Consider the following 18,347-nt stretch of genomic DNA (forward strand, 5'->3'; position numbering starts at 1 on the left):
CAGAATTATATCTAAATATATATTGCACATGAAGAAATTGCCCTTGCACCTGCATAACGAACCAGACAGGTGTTCCTGTGTTGAGCTGGAACACATAGGTGTCAAAATAACCGGTGTTTGTCCAGTCATTTTTCAAAATAAGAGCGGGGTGCCGCGCGAAGCATTAAAAAAAGACGGTATCTGTAAATAGAGGGCTTTAGTTTGAAGCTCATAACCGGTAGTTGTCTTTGAATTGCTGATGAATTGATAGTAAGGTGGTACAGAACGGCCCTTATGTCCCCACTGCGTGTCTCTCTTTCTCTCTCCCCCTCTTTTTCTCTCTCCCCTCTCTCTCTCTTCCTGAATGACAAAACAAGACAACTTAAGGAGAAGTAGTCACTCGTTGCCATCTTGACACGGAGGTAAGTGCGGCTGCAGCCCCGCGCCAAGAGGAGGACGCGTAACACTTTCTGCGTCGGTGTGGCTGATATACATTTTACACTTTATCTCCCCCCTCAGCGAAAAGGGGCTCCTGCGGGACAAGACAGCTCCCCAGATTCCCTCACCCCGGAGGAGTGGTGCCCCTCACCTTCCCTCCGCCACCGTCTCTGCGGGGACCCCGACCAGCCACTTAACAGACTTGAAAGAGCCGCGCTCGAGGCGACTCAGAGTTCGCTCACAGCCGGACGAAGGACGCCAACGGCCGGGTTGCGGAGAGCGAGGCTGCGGCCACCATGGAGGTCAGCACCGCTCCGAGGAAACTTCCTCTGCTCTGGTTCAGCTTGCTGTGGGGGCTCTCAGGTCAGTGCACCGCTCACTTTTTACACATTTCCTCATGCATTTGCTGTCCACACATATAGGCTGTATACATATCTATTTCAGATCTTTTTTTTTTTTTTACAATAATGGCAACACCTTGGACCTAAAGCTGGTGTCAAGGTGACAGTCATTCATCCCTGTGAGTGTCTGAAGCGGGTTCCTCACTGCTGGATGGGATTGAAACCACCCTGACACCCACAGGTCCAATGACTGATCTTTCATGGGGGGTTCTCTCCTGGATTCTCTCCACAAACACCTGTTTTTTTTTACAGGATTTGAAACAAGTGTGCTACACATGATTATGTCTTCCAGGGAAAAATAATCCCTTCAAAGCAGCTGTAACATTGGCCCAGCCGTCACTTTCTCCAGCAATGTATTAAACTCCCCCTTCCAGTGGTAGCTGTACAGCACAAGCAGCCTACTTTCTTCCCTCACCCCCCCCCCTGCCGTCTCTGTCATACAGAAATTGGGGCACGGTACGAGTGTTTTTCAAATCTTTCCAGGAATGAAAGTTTCTTTAAATCATTAACCAGGTAATTGTTTTGATCATCCAGAGGCGAGCATCTTGGAGACACACTACACAAGCAGATTGTTGTGATGTTTCAAAGGTCTTTTTTTTGTACAACTCAAGGTCAAGTAAAGGAACCTGCTTTTGATTTGACAGAAAACAAACTCCATCCCAAAATAGTGCCTAGGGATTGCTTTAACTTTCATCTGTCACTGTCATCTCATGCGTTCGTGACATTCGTCAGTCACATTCACATTTTACCTGGATGTCTCTCATCGACCATCCCGCTCTCATTTGGGAAGACAGGATATACCCATTTAAGTTAGGGAGCGCCCTTTGCTTCAGGTGTGTGCGCATGAGCTCACATACAGGACTTGACCTCGGTAGACAAAAGCAATTTCGGCTTCAGCTTCTCATTTTATCTCAATTGATCAGACCCGCCAGAGCCTGTGTTTGCTTTTTCCGAACTGTTGCCAAAACAGTCCCATGTGCTGACGCACAGTATCCCAGGCTGTGTTGTCAAGGGGGTATTACCTGAGGAACGCTACCCTTGTACCACACAGAGGCCTGTGAAGGACTTATGGTTCATGCATTACCAGGAGGGATTGCTCGTAATGCCTCCCGCTGACTAACAGGCTCTGATTCATTGTCACTCGCTGCATCAGGACAATACGGTGGCTGACCTTGACCTCGATGGTCGAGTCGCCATCAATCGCTCCGCAGGTGTGTCCTGAAAACACGCAGCGGTCAAAATACAGTCCGGAAATGTTCATGAATACCAGATTGTGGCAACAGGAAAGCGGATCACTCCTCGGGTCCCCGATGTAGAGCCAACACGTCATAGCAGGAAGCCAGCGGACGTCCCTCCGACTAACATGGCGAAGCCTCGTTTGGTGTTTCTCAGTGAACGATCCGAGCAGTGGAGAATGTTATGTGGTTGTGAGTAAAAACAAACTACTGTGCACGTTTTGGTCCTTTTTTAACCTCCTGGCACTCTGAGGCGTTTTTTTTTGGCCCCTGCTCCGAAAATGTGTAATAACTCTGTAACCACTTTGACAATTTTATTTTCAGTATGAATGGGAACGCCGGTTAGTGTTCTGATCTGTAACAATCAGTTGATATGTGACTGGTAAAGAAATACATGAATATGACACACAAAAAAGATCAACGGTGAGGAGCATTTATGATTCACATGCTGGGTGCCTGGTGTTTTACTGTGGTCGTGGGAAGGTTTTTCTGAGAGAAAATATCATCATCTTCCACGTGGTCCCGGCTATAGATTCAGTGTCTCGTTTTCTTTGTTAGCTTCTTGCTTCTCTCAAGAAATGTGCATAACTACCTGCGTGTGCAATTTTCCGGACTCATTTGCATATCAGATTTTATAACTTGTTGGAGTTCTGATTGGAGTAGTTCCGAATAGATACATGGATATTGTAGCCTCAATATCCATGTAATAGACTCAAATGTTTCAAACCGCGTGAAGCATTCATGTATTTATTAGTGACGATTTTCACAGACAAGAGTTTTCTTAATGAAAGGGGGCGGGCGGACATTTGAAAACACCTGCTGGGGCTCTAGTGAATTGTGATGTGGCCTTTTCAGTTTCCTAGATAGATTTCATTGATTCATTATAACCACGTTTTGCCTTCACAAAATATGACTCCGTCTGCGATATGAACATTGAAGCATATCATAATGTGATTATAGGCCATTATTCATCCCTAAACGAAGCAAACTAATTGGCCTTTGCTGGTGAACTGAGGTTGTGAATGGCAGCAACTGTGCGTTTAATGCAGTTTGTGTTCACACTAAACACAAAGTGGAATTTTCCTCAATTTACCACGTGCAACTACCTGCAAATACAAGAGACGCGTGACTTTCTCCCACCAGACCGGCGTTAGTGTTCCATTTAAAACCAAAACACCTGTGTTACACACTTAACTTAATTTACACAAAACATGTACTTTTTTTCACCCAAACCAAAATAACTTCCTCAAGCCCGTATTTATATTTATTTTCTTTATATGTTAGTGTTACACACGTGTTTAACACTGCTGTCTTGCATACTGACAGTATGTAACGAGTTGGGTGTGATAAAAAGGAATTGTTTCCTAAAAGGACTTTCCCATACAACAAAAGTCAATATGAGTTAAGTTTATGTTCGTTTTTAAACGACTTTAGTAGTATGCAGACACTGTGATGTTCCTTTTACCAAACAGCAGCAGTTTTAGTTCTTCTTTTCCTCCTTTCCTTCTACAATTCCTTCTACAAAACAACAGCTGTTTAAAGCGATTCAAACTATAATCCTTGAGTAAATACGTTCCCTTCAAACATAATGCAGAATGCTTAGTTCAGAGCTTTGGTAAAATAAAGGTGGGTGAACTATGAACTTTGTGATTAGACAGACATTGACGCTTTGACTCTGAAAGGCTGTTCTGGCTATATTCCATTATGTTATCATTTAAAGTCATGTTAAATCAATGACAGTTAATACATTGTTTGTAGTTTATACAGTTTTGAGAAAACAAATGAAGGCCTCTGGAAACAGGCCCAGGGTCTTACAGCTTAAAAGTATAATATAAAAAGAAACCGTGCTGTGATTAAACACTTCTCCTGTTCTTCAACCGTTGAAGAAAACGCCAAATCCACCACAAGACAATTGCTAGATAGTGAACTATCTGAGTCTCCTTTTCACTCTGGTGCGCATAGTCCTTGTCCTCCACGTCACGTCCTGCCTTCCAGGGCGGGTTCTGGGGTTCATGGCTCCCCTGTGTTTCACCAACGTATTGATTAAGCATATAGACCTATTCAATGAAGCGACAGCTTAGCTCCCCGCTCACGTTTCTATGCCAGAGACATGTTGCGAAGGGCAAAAGGGAGGGAGTGACCTCCCCTTTAAATACTCCAGACAGCGCATTTCATAAAGTCTATGATATGAGGACAATACATCATCAACACCTGGTTATGGAGGTGACCTTTTACACCCGGGATTGTGTTTTTTAAGAAGTTATGCTTCATGGTAATTCAATTGCTGAAAGAATTGATGTTTTATTAGGCCTAATCAGATGCAACGGGAAGGCTGACCGCATCCTCGTAATTAAAAGCACGTTATTCATAGCGTGTGTCCCTGTCTTAATGCAATGTTGTGTGAAACAAAACAAGGTTTAAAAACGTGAAATGATCTTTTGCACTTGAGGCCTTTCCCTTGGTGACTATTCAGAAAATGCCAGATATCGCAGAGCAAGGCACAGATTGGAGGCTCACAGACCATAATACAAGGCAGATGAACATGATTCAGACTACAGTGTTTATATGTTTAACAATAGAAACTATTTCCAAAACTCCAGAGGTGTGTGAAGAGCGTTTATGTGTGTTTTACCCTCCACTACAGCCGCGGTGCTGCCATGTCAAAATATTGGGAAGTTGTTGTATTTGGCAGTTTCACAATAGCAGAAGGCTTTTTGCCACCTTATGGCAACCTGAGCCCCGAGTCTTGGCATTGGAACTGTGTTTTAGCAGTGTGTGTGTGTGTGTGTATGTGTGTGTGTGTGTGTGTGTGCACTTATGATCTGGAAACTAGATGTCCCTTATAAAAGGACAGTTGTTCATGGCAACGGTGGGCAAGCCATACCGTATCTCTCGACCAATAGTTGTACAATTACTCCCCATCATGGACACTCAATCTGGCAAGGGAGCATCTTAATTTGTCATCCAGGTGGGTCTCACAGTGGACTTAGGATATTTAACAAGGTCAATCCATCCAAGCTTCAAAGGCTCCGTTGGGATGGGGGTGGTGAGGGGGGGATCTGTGCTGCCACTGCTGATTTTCTGTGGCGACTCTCAGGGATTTAGAGAAGTGAATGAGAAGGCTGCAAGCGTTATTTTTAGCTACAAGTATGATTTGAACAAGAGGCCATTTGGGGCCCTGATCCTTGCCCCATTACAACATAACAGGCCTTACAGCATACTGACATACTTTATATATGACAATCAGACAACTGCTTTGTTTCCTGTTTCACTCCCTATTGTTACCCCAATGACACGTCATCCTAAAATATAGTATATGCCCCCAGGGAGGGCCATGGAATGCAGTTAGCCCAACTTACAGCTATAGCCTTATCTCTAATTGCCTATTTCTTAGAATAAAACCAAATGGATGTGCGTCAAAGCCCCTTTCTGCTCTGAGCCGGGATTACAGTGGTTTGAAGCCTGCGGTCCTCATGTATGTGTCCACAGCAACTGGTGCAATTTTGATTTGAGGGGAGAGATTGAGGGATTTATCGGTACATGAGTAATGACACAGAAATACAACGGTGACCTTTTGAGTCTCCGGCGAGGCAATTCGCAGTCCGGTTCAAGTGTGCCAGTGCCGGTTGTAATCCGAGGAGAACAAGAACTAGGAAGAGAGATTAGTGCAGGTTCAACCTCACAGTGATGGCTAAATGGAGAGCATGAAATATGTTCTTATCTCATTCAGTCTTTCCCTTTATATCCTGTGAAACTTCCAAGGTTTGTCAATATGTTATTGGTCTATAATCATAAGCTGTTCAATAGCATCTCAAAGTGTCCAAGTAGTATTTAGCTAAAGGGCTAAATAACAAAAAGACAACAAACGATGGCCAGGCTCTTTTTTTTGGAGTCATTTTGCGACTCTCTCTGGTCATTTTGCATCTCTGTTTAGTCTTTTTGAAGCTTCTCTGTTGTCATCTGTGTGCATGGTGGTTGTTTTGCTTCCCTTTGTTGTCATTTTGTTTTCGTTTGTTGTCATTTTGCATCTCTTTATAGACCATTGTGTTCTCTTCCATCTCTTTGTACATGTATTGGTTTCTTCCTGGTTGTTTGTACCTTTGTATTCATCTAGTTTCTATTTGGTGTTGTTTTAATTGAATGGACCAAAAGAATGTTTAAATCACTTCAAATACAGTCATGCACATCAATACTTTTTAATTTGATTCTGATTAAAGAATATGAAGCGCTGCAGTATTAGCTGCGTGTTTTAAAGGTCACTATGTCCTCTATTGAGCATGTATACACTACTCAGTAGAAGTTTGGCAACTCCTGCCCCACATTCAGAGTTAATACTATTTTTAATTATACCCAAATATTAATATTTAATTGTGGGAAAGAGGTGTCGGCGTGTCATAACTAGTAGCTTTTTGCATGGAAATGTGTGTACGAATTTGTTTGTGAGTTATCTACACTCTGTCTGGGTTGTGTCTCTGCTGGGTTTCCTCTGATGTCCCATCCTCATCCGTGGTCGCAGAAGGAAGAAGGCCTCCTCTCAGGGGTCATGAGAAAGCCGCTGGGCGACTTTCTCAACGTTCGGCCCTGGGCCTGGTGACTCTTAAAGGCACAGGCGCACAAACTGTTTCGTCATCTTTCTCTCCCTTTTCCATCTATCTCTCCTCCTTCTCTTTCCCATCCTCCTTACTTCTAAAGCAAGAATCCTACACCCTGCACACATGGGCACAGTGACTTTTTGGGTGTTGATGTTTTCCCCCCTAAAGGGATTGACGCTTGAAAATATGCCTGCAAGTGTATAAAAATCTCTGGAGGACAGTAAAACATGGACTTTGTATATTATTTTGCATATGGGCTACATAAACAAAGTTATTCCCTGCTGGTTTTTGCTTGCAGCCATTTGTCTACAATAATAGTCTCTAAACAGTGCTTTAGATTCTTTCTAGAAATGAAAAAAAAGGTGTAGTGTACTTTATAATACCATGATTTCAGGATTTGCCGCAAGTCCTAATAACGGTTCTTATTGCTGAATTGCACATGAGATACTAGACTGCAGCGTCGGCGTCACACCCAACACTTAATTGAGGGTTGCCTGTGACGCTGCCAGCAGGGACATCACACTGGCTAACAACTATTTATGGTCAAGAGAGCCACACCAGGCTTATCAGGTGCTACTTAACGCCAGTAGTTGCTTTTCTGGGTATTCTCCTTCCACTTTCACATCCGACTACTGATGTCAGAAACCTTTTTCCCTGTAATATAAGAGGAACCACCGATAATAGTAACCAATAGTTTTCTTTGTGGCAACTGCTGACTTAAAACCCTGTAGGAAGATCCCAAGGATAGGATAACGCTGTGTATGATGGTCCGAATTTGCATTAGCAACCTGTTCCTTCCTCTCTTTTTCAGCACCATTATTAAACGTCCAGAGCACAAAGAAAAGGCACAACAAAGAGAGGGGGGGGGTTGTATGAGGATACGTTGCATGAGATTATATAGTATAAGGATACGTTGCATGAGGATATGTTTTATGACGACACAACACACAGTTGTATGGTTAAAACCAACATTTTTGTCACAAGACCCTGAGCCACTGAGTCACATAAATACTATGCTTTTTTTATTTAAGAACACTTTACATTACTGATATCTGATGGGTTTTAAAAAGGTCGCCAAAGATCAAAGTTTATTGAATATTACAACGCACAGCGGAGTACATTAACTAAAACCAAGCCCTGATGTTGCTAAAGGATACACGGCAGCCTTTCCTCCCAGTAAGCCAAGTTGAGACCGCTGCTTGCTTCCTGTGGTGGCAACAGATGTTTGCAAGCAAAGGTCAACCATGACCTACCATCTAAACCTGTCCTTCAAAAATAGAAGTGATAAAAACTGTGGACAGACGGGAATTGAGGGCATGGGCTTAGACAAGACAGGCTGTTAAATAATTCTTACTTGGAGGTATTTGGGTGGGGGTGGGGAGCCTGATGCCCTCGTGACTTCACAGACACTGACCTAATCCTGGTCTTCTTCAAGTGTCTGCGAGGCTCATAAGCACACGCCAACCCTGTATCCATCCATGAGCCTCTGTCCCCACCTTCAAGGGAGGTATTTTTAAATGAGAGGTTCCAGCTGACCATTGGCATGTGATGCACTTACACTGTGTTAGACAAGTAAGTATTTTGACCAAATAGTCAAAAGGGTCGCAAGAAATGTGTGGAGAAAGAAAAAACGCAAATAAACTGTCATGTCAAAAATAATGACATGGCCCCCTTCCTCACTTGACCTAAACCCTATTGAGACCTTGTGGAGCCTTTTTAAACAGGAGATATACAGAGGAGGAAAGCAGTACACCTCTCTGGACGCTGTCTGGAACCACAAAAAATTGATCCTCGACAGATCAAGAAACTAACCGACGCTACTGTTATTGAAAAGAAGGGTGGCTATATTTGTCACTGATTTTTAAAATCTTTTTATGTTTTCACCTGGATCGTAGAGCCCAGCTCTAAAGCAGGAAAGGGATTTGTTAGGTCGTAGTTGGAAACCACGAACCCTGCTGATTAAACGAGACAACAATCGAAGCACGAGAAACCAAGACACTCGGTCGACTTGTGAGTTTTACTTGCTGCAAGGGGAGCCCGGTCAAGAATCCTAGACTCTTCACTCGATCACAGCCAACTCCGACTAGACTTCCCCATGCAGTCTCCTTTTATTGAGGAAGTGAACTATGTAAGCATGATGAGTCGACACTTGTTTGTTAAAAAGGTCAGTAGTACAGCAGTAATAGCAAAAGGCATTGTGCACCAAACTGGGTATGTCGACTCGAGGTTTAAAACAGCTTACACAGGTTAATGTATGTGTGCGTAAGATAAGTGTCTGCAAATGTGTCTTGGACTTTCTTTCCATATATTGGGTTGTTTTTCAGTTTGGTGGAGAAAATGCAGTTGAGTCCACCGTTTCCTGTTTTAACGCAATTAAAACAGGACAATGAAACATTACATTGCGTAATGATAATAACACAATAAGCAGTATTCCCTAAAGCCTAATGTAATAGTTTCAAATAGGCTCAAAAAGCCCAATGAGGTCCAGAATGGTGATGGTGAGTCTATGGTCCTCCAATGGAGTTAGTGCATTAGCAGTATTACAAACGGGGTGGCTGTGGCGATATTGCCGGGAAAAAGTGGGACCCAAAAACAACGAGACAGAACTCTTAGATTTGTAAATTTGCTAAGCCAAATTCATATCTGATTTTAAAAAACATGTGTTATTCAAGTAAACCACCGCAGCATTGTGAGGTTAATATATCACTTAAGAAGCATTTTATGCGTAATTCCACACACTGAGCACAGAGCGTGTTCACAGGGCGTCAGGCTAACACAGTGACTGCATACACACACACACACACATTCATAAACACGGAGAGCCAAGGAGTCTTTTTGTCATAGACGCTGACACCTCTGTGCAGAGAATGTCTGACATTAGCAGACGTATAATTAGGGTGGCCAAGCTGAAAGCCACATGCAGTAATTGTGTATGAGGTGACACTTGCAGCAGACCTCTATGTGGGAAAAAGTCATTATAGTCTAACTATTAAGCTGAGGCCTTCAGGGCGTCAAGGCTGTATCCTCAGTGAAGCAGAACAAGTGAAGACGTGCTTTCAGACAGTAGCAGGGATAAGTGAGGACTTTACCTCTTGTCTCTTTTAGGTGATTATGGGAAACATCTGTGACCGCCAAAATTATTCATCTATAGTATATCATGTTCACTCTTCTCCAGAGGGGTATATGATGGACCTGTTCCATCATATACCCCTCTAAGGAAAGTAACCAAAAATGAACGTGGTCTCTTCTCCAATTTCCCTCGACTTGGTAGTGATTTCCTACATCTCCCAGAATCCTATTGATGAAAAACAAAGAATGGCAGAGGGCTTGTTACATTTAGACAAGTAAAACACACATATTACTGTCTGACGAAGACTCCTGCACTCAGGTCGGCTCAGTCCTGCTCAATCTGAGAAAAGCGGGACTGTTACACCAGGGTTTTCCTAGTTAAGACGTTTTTCGCCATACCAATCTTGGATCTTAAAAGTCTGCTTTTATCAAGTGATACCTGAATCTGACTCCTCCTCAACGTGCTCATCCTCTATATTTTTTAAGTAAGTATTCATGACATGAATCTCATCTTTTTCATTTTATTCTTGAAAAATCGTTTTTTTATTGTATTAAATGTAGTTTATTCACGAATGGTAATTGAGCCCTTCTACACAATGACAATCACACAACCTGCATTAACTAACTGATTTTTACACTGGTCTTTTGCTCATACGGTAATGCAACCAGGGACAAATATTAAGACGTATCCATCCTGGTACCCGTGCTACTGTAGAAAAACAACCACCATCATGTTTTTCAAATTTATTAACAAACTGAAACTATTGATTTTCTGTTTGTGACATCCCTACCATCAGCTCACCTATTGGGTCCTATTAACATCAGATATATGGTTCCCATGGACCACATGGCGGTAACTGTATGCCAGCTTAATAAATAATTGAAGAGCCCAACTCTAAGGCAGTCAGTGCAGGGTGAAACACCTCCACGTGAGATGATGGGGGCCTCAGAGCTCAGCTCCCCTGCTTGGAGAGATGAATGAAGCACTCTCATGCCCACCAGCGATCACTTTACTCCACTAGCTTGTGTCTGACCTCCACTCAGCTCTGCCCCGGCTGCATTAAATGTTCCCCTGTTTCCTTCCTGCTCCTAATGCTGTTTGATGAATAACATTTGTTGTCACTGTTTATGGATGGAGAGAGAGACAGTTATCTGTTCGTCCTCCTCTGCCGTCGCTCTTCCGCTATTCCTTGATGTTTTTCATCAACATCATTACAGCTCTCCCTCCCTTTCCTCTTCCCCATCGCCCTCTTCTTTTCCTCTTTATCTTGTCGCTCAACCTTCCTCCACCTCCTTCTCCTTCATCCCATCTCTCCTGGGGGCTGCAGCTCCAGCATCTCATCAACATCAGTGTGTCGGGTCAGCCAGGAGATTTAGTGGGCTTTGTTACTCCAGCATGTGTGCTGCATCAGTGTGTGTTTGTGTGTGTATAGTTTTGTTTCAAATGTGTTTTTTGAGTGTGTAGATGTTTAGTTTATGCGTGTGTGTGTGTGTGTGTGTTTGTATACACTCTGCCCTTCAGCCTCAGACTTCTATGTGTTATGCTTCCCGCCTTCATCTCTCCTCCATCTCTCTGCACATTTTCTTCCTCCCTGGGTGGTGTGTGTAATTATAAGTTCTTATCTATTATTCTGTCACACATAACTACACTCCGGAGAGAGCTCAGTTGATGTCATTATCTACGATAATGGCTCAGAGGTGCAGTCCCTCCTCCACCCTCCTCCAATCTTAACCACGCTCCAACATATAATTGCTATTTATTGAAAATAAATCCCACTCCACCGCCCTCCCCTGCGCTCGTTTCTGGCTATTGCACCCTCCCCCATGGACCGTCATGAGAGCTGATATGTTTTAATACGCCGGTAATATGCGCCTTTTTTTCCTTATATGCGGGGGATCTCTGCCAACTCTCCTAATTGGATTTCTCAATCATCATTTCCAGTCCTCAGTGAAAACATGTGTGCTGTCACCAGATGAGGTGCCAAAGTGCTTTCTATCTATCTTTCTATCGCACATACCGACATCTATTTGAAAAAAAGTCCTCTGAATGAACCGGCCGAATCAGTCATTTTTTCCATTACCTTTTTAAAAGACAAATCCAATCACTGGAAAGGAAAAGGTGGTTTAGTAGCACTACACTTTAGTTGTGTACATCTACGTGCATAGTGACCAAAGCACCTCGGCAATGATTCTCGCAGCTCCTCTGCTCGTTCTGACTCTACACAGGTTGCCTTCAGGCACATTATTTGAGTGCTGGTCAACACACAAGACGACAGTAACATGTGCAATGCACGACAAGAGACTTGAAGCTCGGAAAGACAATAATTAATAAAAATAAAAATGTGTCCAGTCTGTCACACACACACACACACAAGAAAGAGAAGACTGTAAAACGCCTACTATGTGGACAACCCGATAATTGCCCAAAAAAACAACTTTGGAATCATAATCGTGAAATAATGTTTGCTTTGCTCATCCATCTCTAAAATAATGTCACATGACATCATTCCTTTTGGCCCTTGCCGAAACAATTGATTCTGCTGCACCTACAGGGAGGATGTCCTTCCTTTTGAACGGATAGTGGACACATTTTTATTTTGCCATGATGTTGGCGTGGAAACACTACGTTCTCATTCCCAGGTTGTTGAACACGGGTGCCTGTTCGGTGGACGTAAGCTTCGAAATATGATCCATACACCCAGACGTCCTCCAAACTCGTATCACTCACTTTCTCACCTGGCTCCTTCCTTTACTACTGTCATAATGACTACGTCTCCAGCATCCCTGTATGTCCAAAACTGAGGCCTGAGGGGCACGTGAAGCGAGTTGGGAGCGCTAAACGCCTTGTGCCAGGAACCGTCCCCACACACTGAGGTCCAGCTGTGTTCACACCTTTGTTTGGTTTTGTTCAACCATTGTTGATTGTGAAAGTCACCAAGGACCTGTAGCCCGTGGAAGGGCTTGACCAGTTTCCTTGCAGGGAATGTATGACGCAAGCTCTATTTTCTGACGCTTCAGCCGAGAACAATGGCATACACACTAACACGTAACAACCAGAAGGGAGAGCACAAAGGAATTACTTATGCAGAATGTTGTGTTGAATGCGCAGCCCAGAAGCCCTGATGTCACCTGCTGTCTGCCCCACTGCCTGTACATGCATCTGAATGCTCCTGTACATGGGCTCCGGAGTACAGTACGGCAAAGGCACAGAAAGCCCCTATAATCTCCCCTGCATATATGTTTGAAGAGGTGGAAGTCTCTCAACTAAATGCTAAACAGGATCTACAAGGATTAAGTCCTGGTTTGAGGCGGTTTAGCTTTTTGCTGACTCTGTTTCAGGAGTGGGTATTTGGAAACGACTGCACTTGAACCACAATGCAACTGATTTCTCTCACGTCGCACGCTGCGCCACTCTGACAAAATCCCTTTTACTATTTTTTTCTTAAAGCCCCCAACAGACAGAAAACCATTCAGCTGAGGAACATCATCAATGTTTTCGAGCGTTCATTAGTGGCTGTTCATTACGCTCATTGATTTCCTGAGGCCAGCCGTCCGTGAGAGCCCATTAACCCCAGACATTAAGAGTAATTAGGCATAAGTGCTCACTTTTTTTGCAGATATTGTTTATCTGGATGTATGCAGGACATGCTGGAGGGCAATTGGCAGTCTACATAAGGCAGGAAATTGACCACCTGGCACTCTGTTTCTGTATTCCCCAGCAACGTGGATTCCTGTGGATGGACTCAGTGAAAGAAAGGGAGAAGGATAAATTATCATTAGTGGTGGTAGTGCTTGAAGGGATCCTGTGTCATTCACTCATGTATATGCTATACATTCATGCTGGAGGCCTTATTTAATGTTTTCATCATACTGTCATTTAAAATGAAAACCCTCATTTAGATGTAACGTACACTTCTACACCGTATCCATAACATACCAGCTGGTCCCCTCAATGGTAACACTTTAATCATGATGGCAGATCCATACACAGTATGCCTGCCTCCACACACACACACTCATTTTAGCGCTCATCCTCTGGGAGGACGCAAAGGCAAGCCTCGTCGGATCCGTAATCGCTGACTCTCTCTCTCTCTCTCTCTCTCTCTCTCTCGTGTCCTCCTCCTCTGTGGCGAATTATCAGGAAAAGAAAAACAGACTCCGTTTAATAACAGCCTTGGCATGCACGCAGAACCCCACAAGGAATACTGGTACACTGGCCCCCCTCCCACCACGACACTACCTGTCAGCGAGCAAGACATTACACAGAGAGACGCTGAAGAAACGATCAGAACTCCCCTCAACCACAGAAACCTGTCGCTCATCCATCTTTTACCTCCTCCTCATGTTAAAAATAGGCCCAAGCTGTCAAGTACCAACTACAACCTTTCCTCACTTTCTTCAGCTTATCATAACTAGCTGGCTGCAGCAGATTCTTTGGTCATTACAAGGCATCTAAAAGACCCTTCGTGTCTGATCATGCTCACTGTTTTCCGATTTCTCACCAAGTCAATCGATTATAAAAAAGTCCTTCTGTCAAGACAAGACACGATGGAAATCACCTTAAAGTGACCAAGGGGCCCTGATAGAGGAAGCAAGTGGACAGTAATGTGTGAACTTTACACGGGTTAAAATAAAACACACTGAGCTTTGAGCCAGCCCCTGTGACTATATGTAAGAAGTGGTCATATTTGTTTCCTCAAGTTTAGAACTAGGCACTTTTTTGGCAACCAATGGAACCAGCGGAAATAACTATATTCAGACTGAAGAGGTGTGGCTTACACATGGCATCAGCAGCTTTAATACCAGCGATCTGTCAATCACACGGTAACCCCGCCTTAAAGCATACCCTGCTTTATGGCTCGTCAGAGATCACTCAATAACTGTTGATATGAGTGAGAATGCACAATTTTCCCTCTACTTTGTACTAAATCTACTAAAACAATGAAAATGCTCTGCAGAAAGTTCTTTGTACTCGATCATTCTAATCATGATGTGTTACAATTAGTATCATTATTATTATTACGAAAGTCATGTCTCGGACAGACACTGAAGGGATAGAGACACGCTGAGTGTGACCAAGCCTACTGTGGTCCAGTTGCAACTCCTCAAAGAGAAGGAGGAATTTACACTGCTTTTCTGAAGACTACACAATCTGAACTTCTCAAAGTTGTTACTGTGTTTGTGGAGATATTTTAAATGTAATGAGTATGCTAATCTGCTTCCCAACCATAAGCCAATGCTTTCTCACCTATTCCCACGCTTACATGAAAGCAAATGAAGCATGAATGTTCATTTATTAAGACCCAGCCATAACAGCATCCACTGATGTAATATGTCCAACTATTTCTGTAATGGCTGCAAATTAGTGTAGTTTAGCCAAAATATTCCAAAGATGAAAGTATATTTGGAGAAGGTTATGGAACACAGAAAACATTTCCTGGGAAAAGACGTGGAGTGCACCGGGATGGATTTGTCCCAGCCTACTTTTAGTTGGACTCATCGGGGTGTTGATGTCATCCCAAGGTAATGCACACTGAGGTGGTGCTTCTCACCCAATACTTTTTAACAAATCATAAACCAACTGAGAAGAAAATGCATAAAAGCGTAGTCTAAGAAGAAAAGCTTAGAGTGTATTCATTATAAAAGCAGCAGTGATTGGAGGACAAGAGAACAGGGGAAACACAGGGATTGGTTCACATTTGGGTCTCCTGATACAGCATGGACTTCCAGGTGGATGATAAGTCATTTGCACAATTTTGTACTTCTGAAACCCTTTTTACCTGGACCCTAGAGCTGCAATAGTTCATGCATATATTTTCCCAAGTTGCACATTGAAAAAGAAGATTCTTTACGAGCCAAGCTCCAGGTCAAAATGGTACTACAAGTCTCGAATTCTAAATTTTTCCTTCAGCCGAACTGTCTTCATTTAGTTTAAGAGACGAGACTTGAATGGAATTGAATGGGAGATGGTCAGAGATGATATTAAACATTGAATGTGAATGACCTTGGTCTAACGACCTTTGACCTCTTACTGGGAGATGCTGTGAGCGATTTTGGTCTGGTGTTTAAAGCAAAGTGCAAAGTGTTGGGCCGTCTTGTTTTTGCCGTTGCCATGTTATTTTTTTTGTTTTAGACATCTTGGATTTTGGCTGTAGTCGTCTTGTTTTAGTTCCTTTTTTAATTGATTTTCTGTATATGTTATAGATGTCATTACATTAGCACATAGATTTCAAAATTAGCCCAGCCGGCTAAAGTTTTTACAGAAAAGAGTGGTAATCTGTCGGGCTGCAACAACGAATCGATAAAATCTTTGTTTTGTTGTGTGCGCGATTATTACAATTATTGCGATTATTACGCGTTGAGTGTGAGAGTTTATGAGCGTGACGTCTGTGAGTGTAGAGCAGACGTCCCCAACCTTCTTTGCCTCACAGACCGGTGTGATGTTAGATGGCATTTTGCGGATTGGTCTTCAACGTGTGGCAGATAAACACAATGAAATAACTGACCAACGGGAAGGTCAAAAAGACACAGGGACAAGCGCATATAATCGGGAGAGAATCCGGTCATTTTTCAAAAAAGTTTTTTTTTTCTCTCTGCGGCCCTGTACCAAGTGGCTCGCAACAGGTAGGTTGGGAACCACTGGTGTAGAGAACCAGTTCTGACGTTCAATCAAATGCTGTTAAGGTTTCTGATTTGTATTTTTCTTTATATTAATTATTGTTCAGACAGTTCAGGTCCCTTTTTTGTACTTTTTAAAGAGCCTATATATTTGACGGATGTAAAACATACATGTTTATGTTTTGTGTCCATTTTTCTTATTTTTTAATATCACAACCTGCTTGTTGCACTGTGAATTTGCAGTCAGTTATGTTTTTGAAAAGAGAGTTGGAAATTATTTTTCTTTTTTTTGAATCCCTCAAAAAAGATCAGATTAGTTGAAATAAACGTTTGTTGCAGCCCTAATAATATTTATCGACCGTATCCTGTTAAACATTTAAAACAATAACACAAAGACACTGTGAAAGAGTACTAACATGAAAACACAGAAGACTCACAGAGCAGACATTGCTGTGATAATGACCCATCAATCACAAGGTAGCCCCGCCCCAAAGCATACCCTGCTTAAAATGGAACCATCTTTTACGAAATGAACACCATGCTGTAATGAACAAGACTGGAAACTATAGATTTAAACCATAAACTCATGTTTTCTGAGGGAATAAATCAAGACAGTCATTTTCTCATATAGGCCTACTTCTATACAACCAGAATGTTTTAACCTATTCCTTCCCTCTTTAGTGGCTGGTCCAAGTCACATTGTGACTGTGATGTGCAGGGGAGACAGGATTATGGTAGTCTGCAGCATATCCTGAAGCAGGTTCTACTTCCTGAAGGAAGTACATCCTCCACTGGCCTTTTTTTCTGATTGTGTCTTTTTTATCAGCAGGACAACATAATTTATCTTCATCATGTCACAGTTGAAAATTACATCTGTTATATGATGTTACAAGGCTACGTATCAGGACCGTAAACAACATGCTTGGTTTTGGTGAGGATATGAACTCTGTTGAGGTTAGAAGACCTTCGTCGTGATGGCTACAATAATGACCATGTATAGTTGTTAAGGTTACAGAATACTCATGGTCATGGTCAAAAAATTGGCCGAACCATCCGGCACAACCTCGTTCGTACCGTATCACTCTATAAAAACGCCACTCGGCTCCCTCTGTGCTCCTGAAGTATAAGAGTTATAACTCGTGTGGCTGCTGGAGGGCTGCTTGTCACCTCACTGGGCCCACGCTGTTTTGAAGCACTCGCATGCCATTTTTCTGTGTACGATGTTCAAAGTGAAGATGCTGAAGCAGTGAACCGGGACACTCAAGTCTGTATTTGTACACTAGTGGCACAAAGAGGCCTTAGTATACCAGTGACTCGCCAGCTGTCACATTTCTGATCAATGCTCTTTCAAACTGTGATGGGGACACGCTTCTTAATCTCTTTCTGGACTGCGTGACAAACATTATTTTTATATCAAATTATTTTTAAGGACACTTGTCTCATAAAAGAAGATTTTAGAAAGAACCATGGTATTAGAAAATCTACACCTCCCTCTCTGCTCAACAACTTCCATTGGACTTTATAAACAACCAATGTTGGACCGACATAGCATTTTTTTTGGACCAAAGAGAGATGAAACTAAGACTACTAGAAACTAGACAGAGCTGGAGCTTCTCAAGAGTTTAGGTCTCTGTAAAGGTGAACTCGTGAATCAGTTCAGTCCATCTATCATTGATCCATCTGATGCAACAGAAGCGTTTGGGACAGAAAGAGAAGACGGAGGAGAATCAGTGACAGAAAGGCTGAGGCTTTGTTGTGAGTCAGGAGGGCATGGAAAGGGAGAGTAAGGGAGAGCGAGGAAGGCGGGTGGACAGAAGAGGGGGGAGTGGAGGAGAGCGGCCACAAATGAGGAGAGCGGAAGATTGAGACAGATACTGATCTGGAGATTTGGCTGTTTAATCGAGTCGGCGAGGATTAAAGCCGGATTATGTAGGAATTGCGACATAGCAGCAAATTAGCTTGGTAGCTTTAATTTGAGAGGCGGATAATGCCACAGTGCTTGACCAAACAGCAGT

The 18,347-nt window shown here is 42.9% G+C and overlaps 1 protein-coding gene across 1 annotated transcript in view; it reads left to right on the plus strand.

The window, feature by feature from the left end:
* The first annotated feature begins 223 nt into the window (after positions 1–223).
* esama (endothelial cell adhesion molecule a) overlaps positions 224–18,347 on the plus strand; it is a 49,281-nt gene continuing 31,157 nt past the window's right edge. The window contains exons 1-2 of the mRNA XM_040181874.2: positions 224–401; positions 499–780. Of these exons, the coding sequence (XP_040037808.2) occupies positions 714–780 (67 nt within the window). The 5' untranslated portion in view covers positions 224–401; positions 499–713. The remainder of the gene's footprint in view (positions 402–498; positions 781–18,347) is intronic.

Source organism: Gasterosteus aculeatus, chromosome 7 (assembly GCF_964276395.1).
Source record: "Gasterosteus aculeatus chromosome 7, fGasAcu3.hap1.1, whole genome shotgun sequence".
In the NCBI taxonomy this organism is placed as follows: Eukaryota; Metazoa; Chordata; class Actinopteri; order Perciformes; family Gasterosteidae; genus Gasterosteus; species Gasterosteus aculeatus.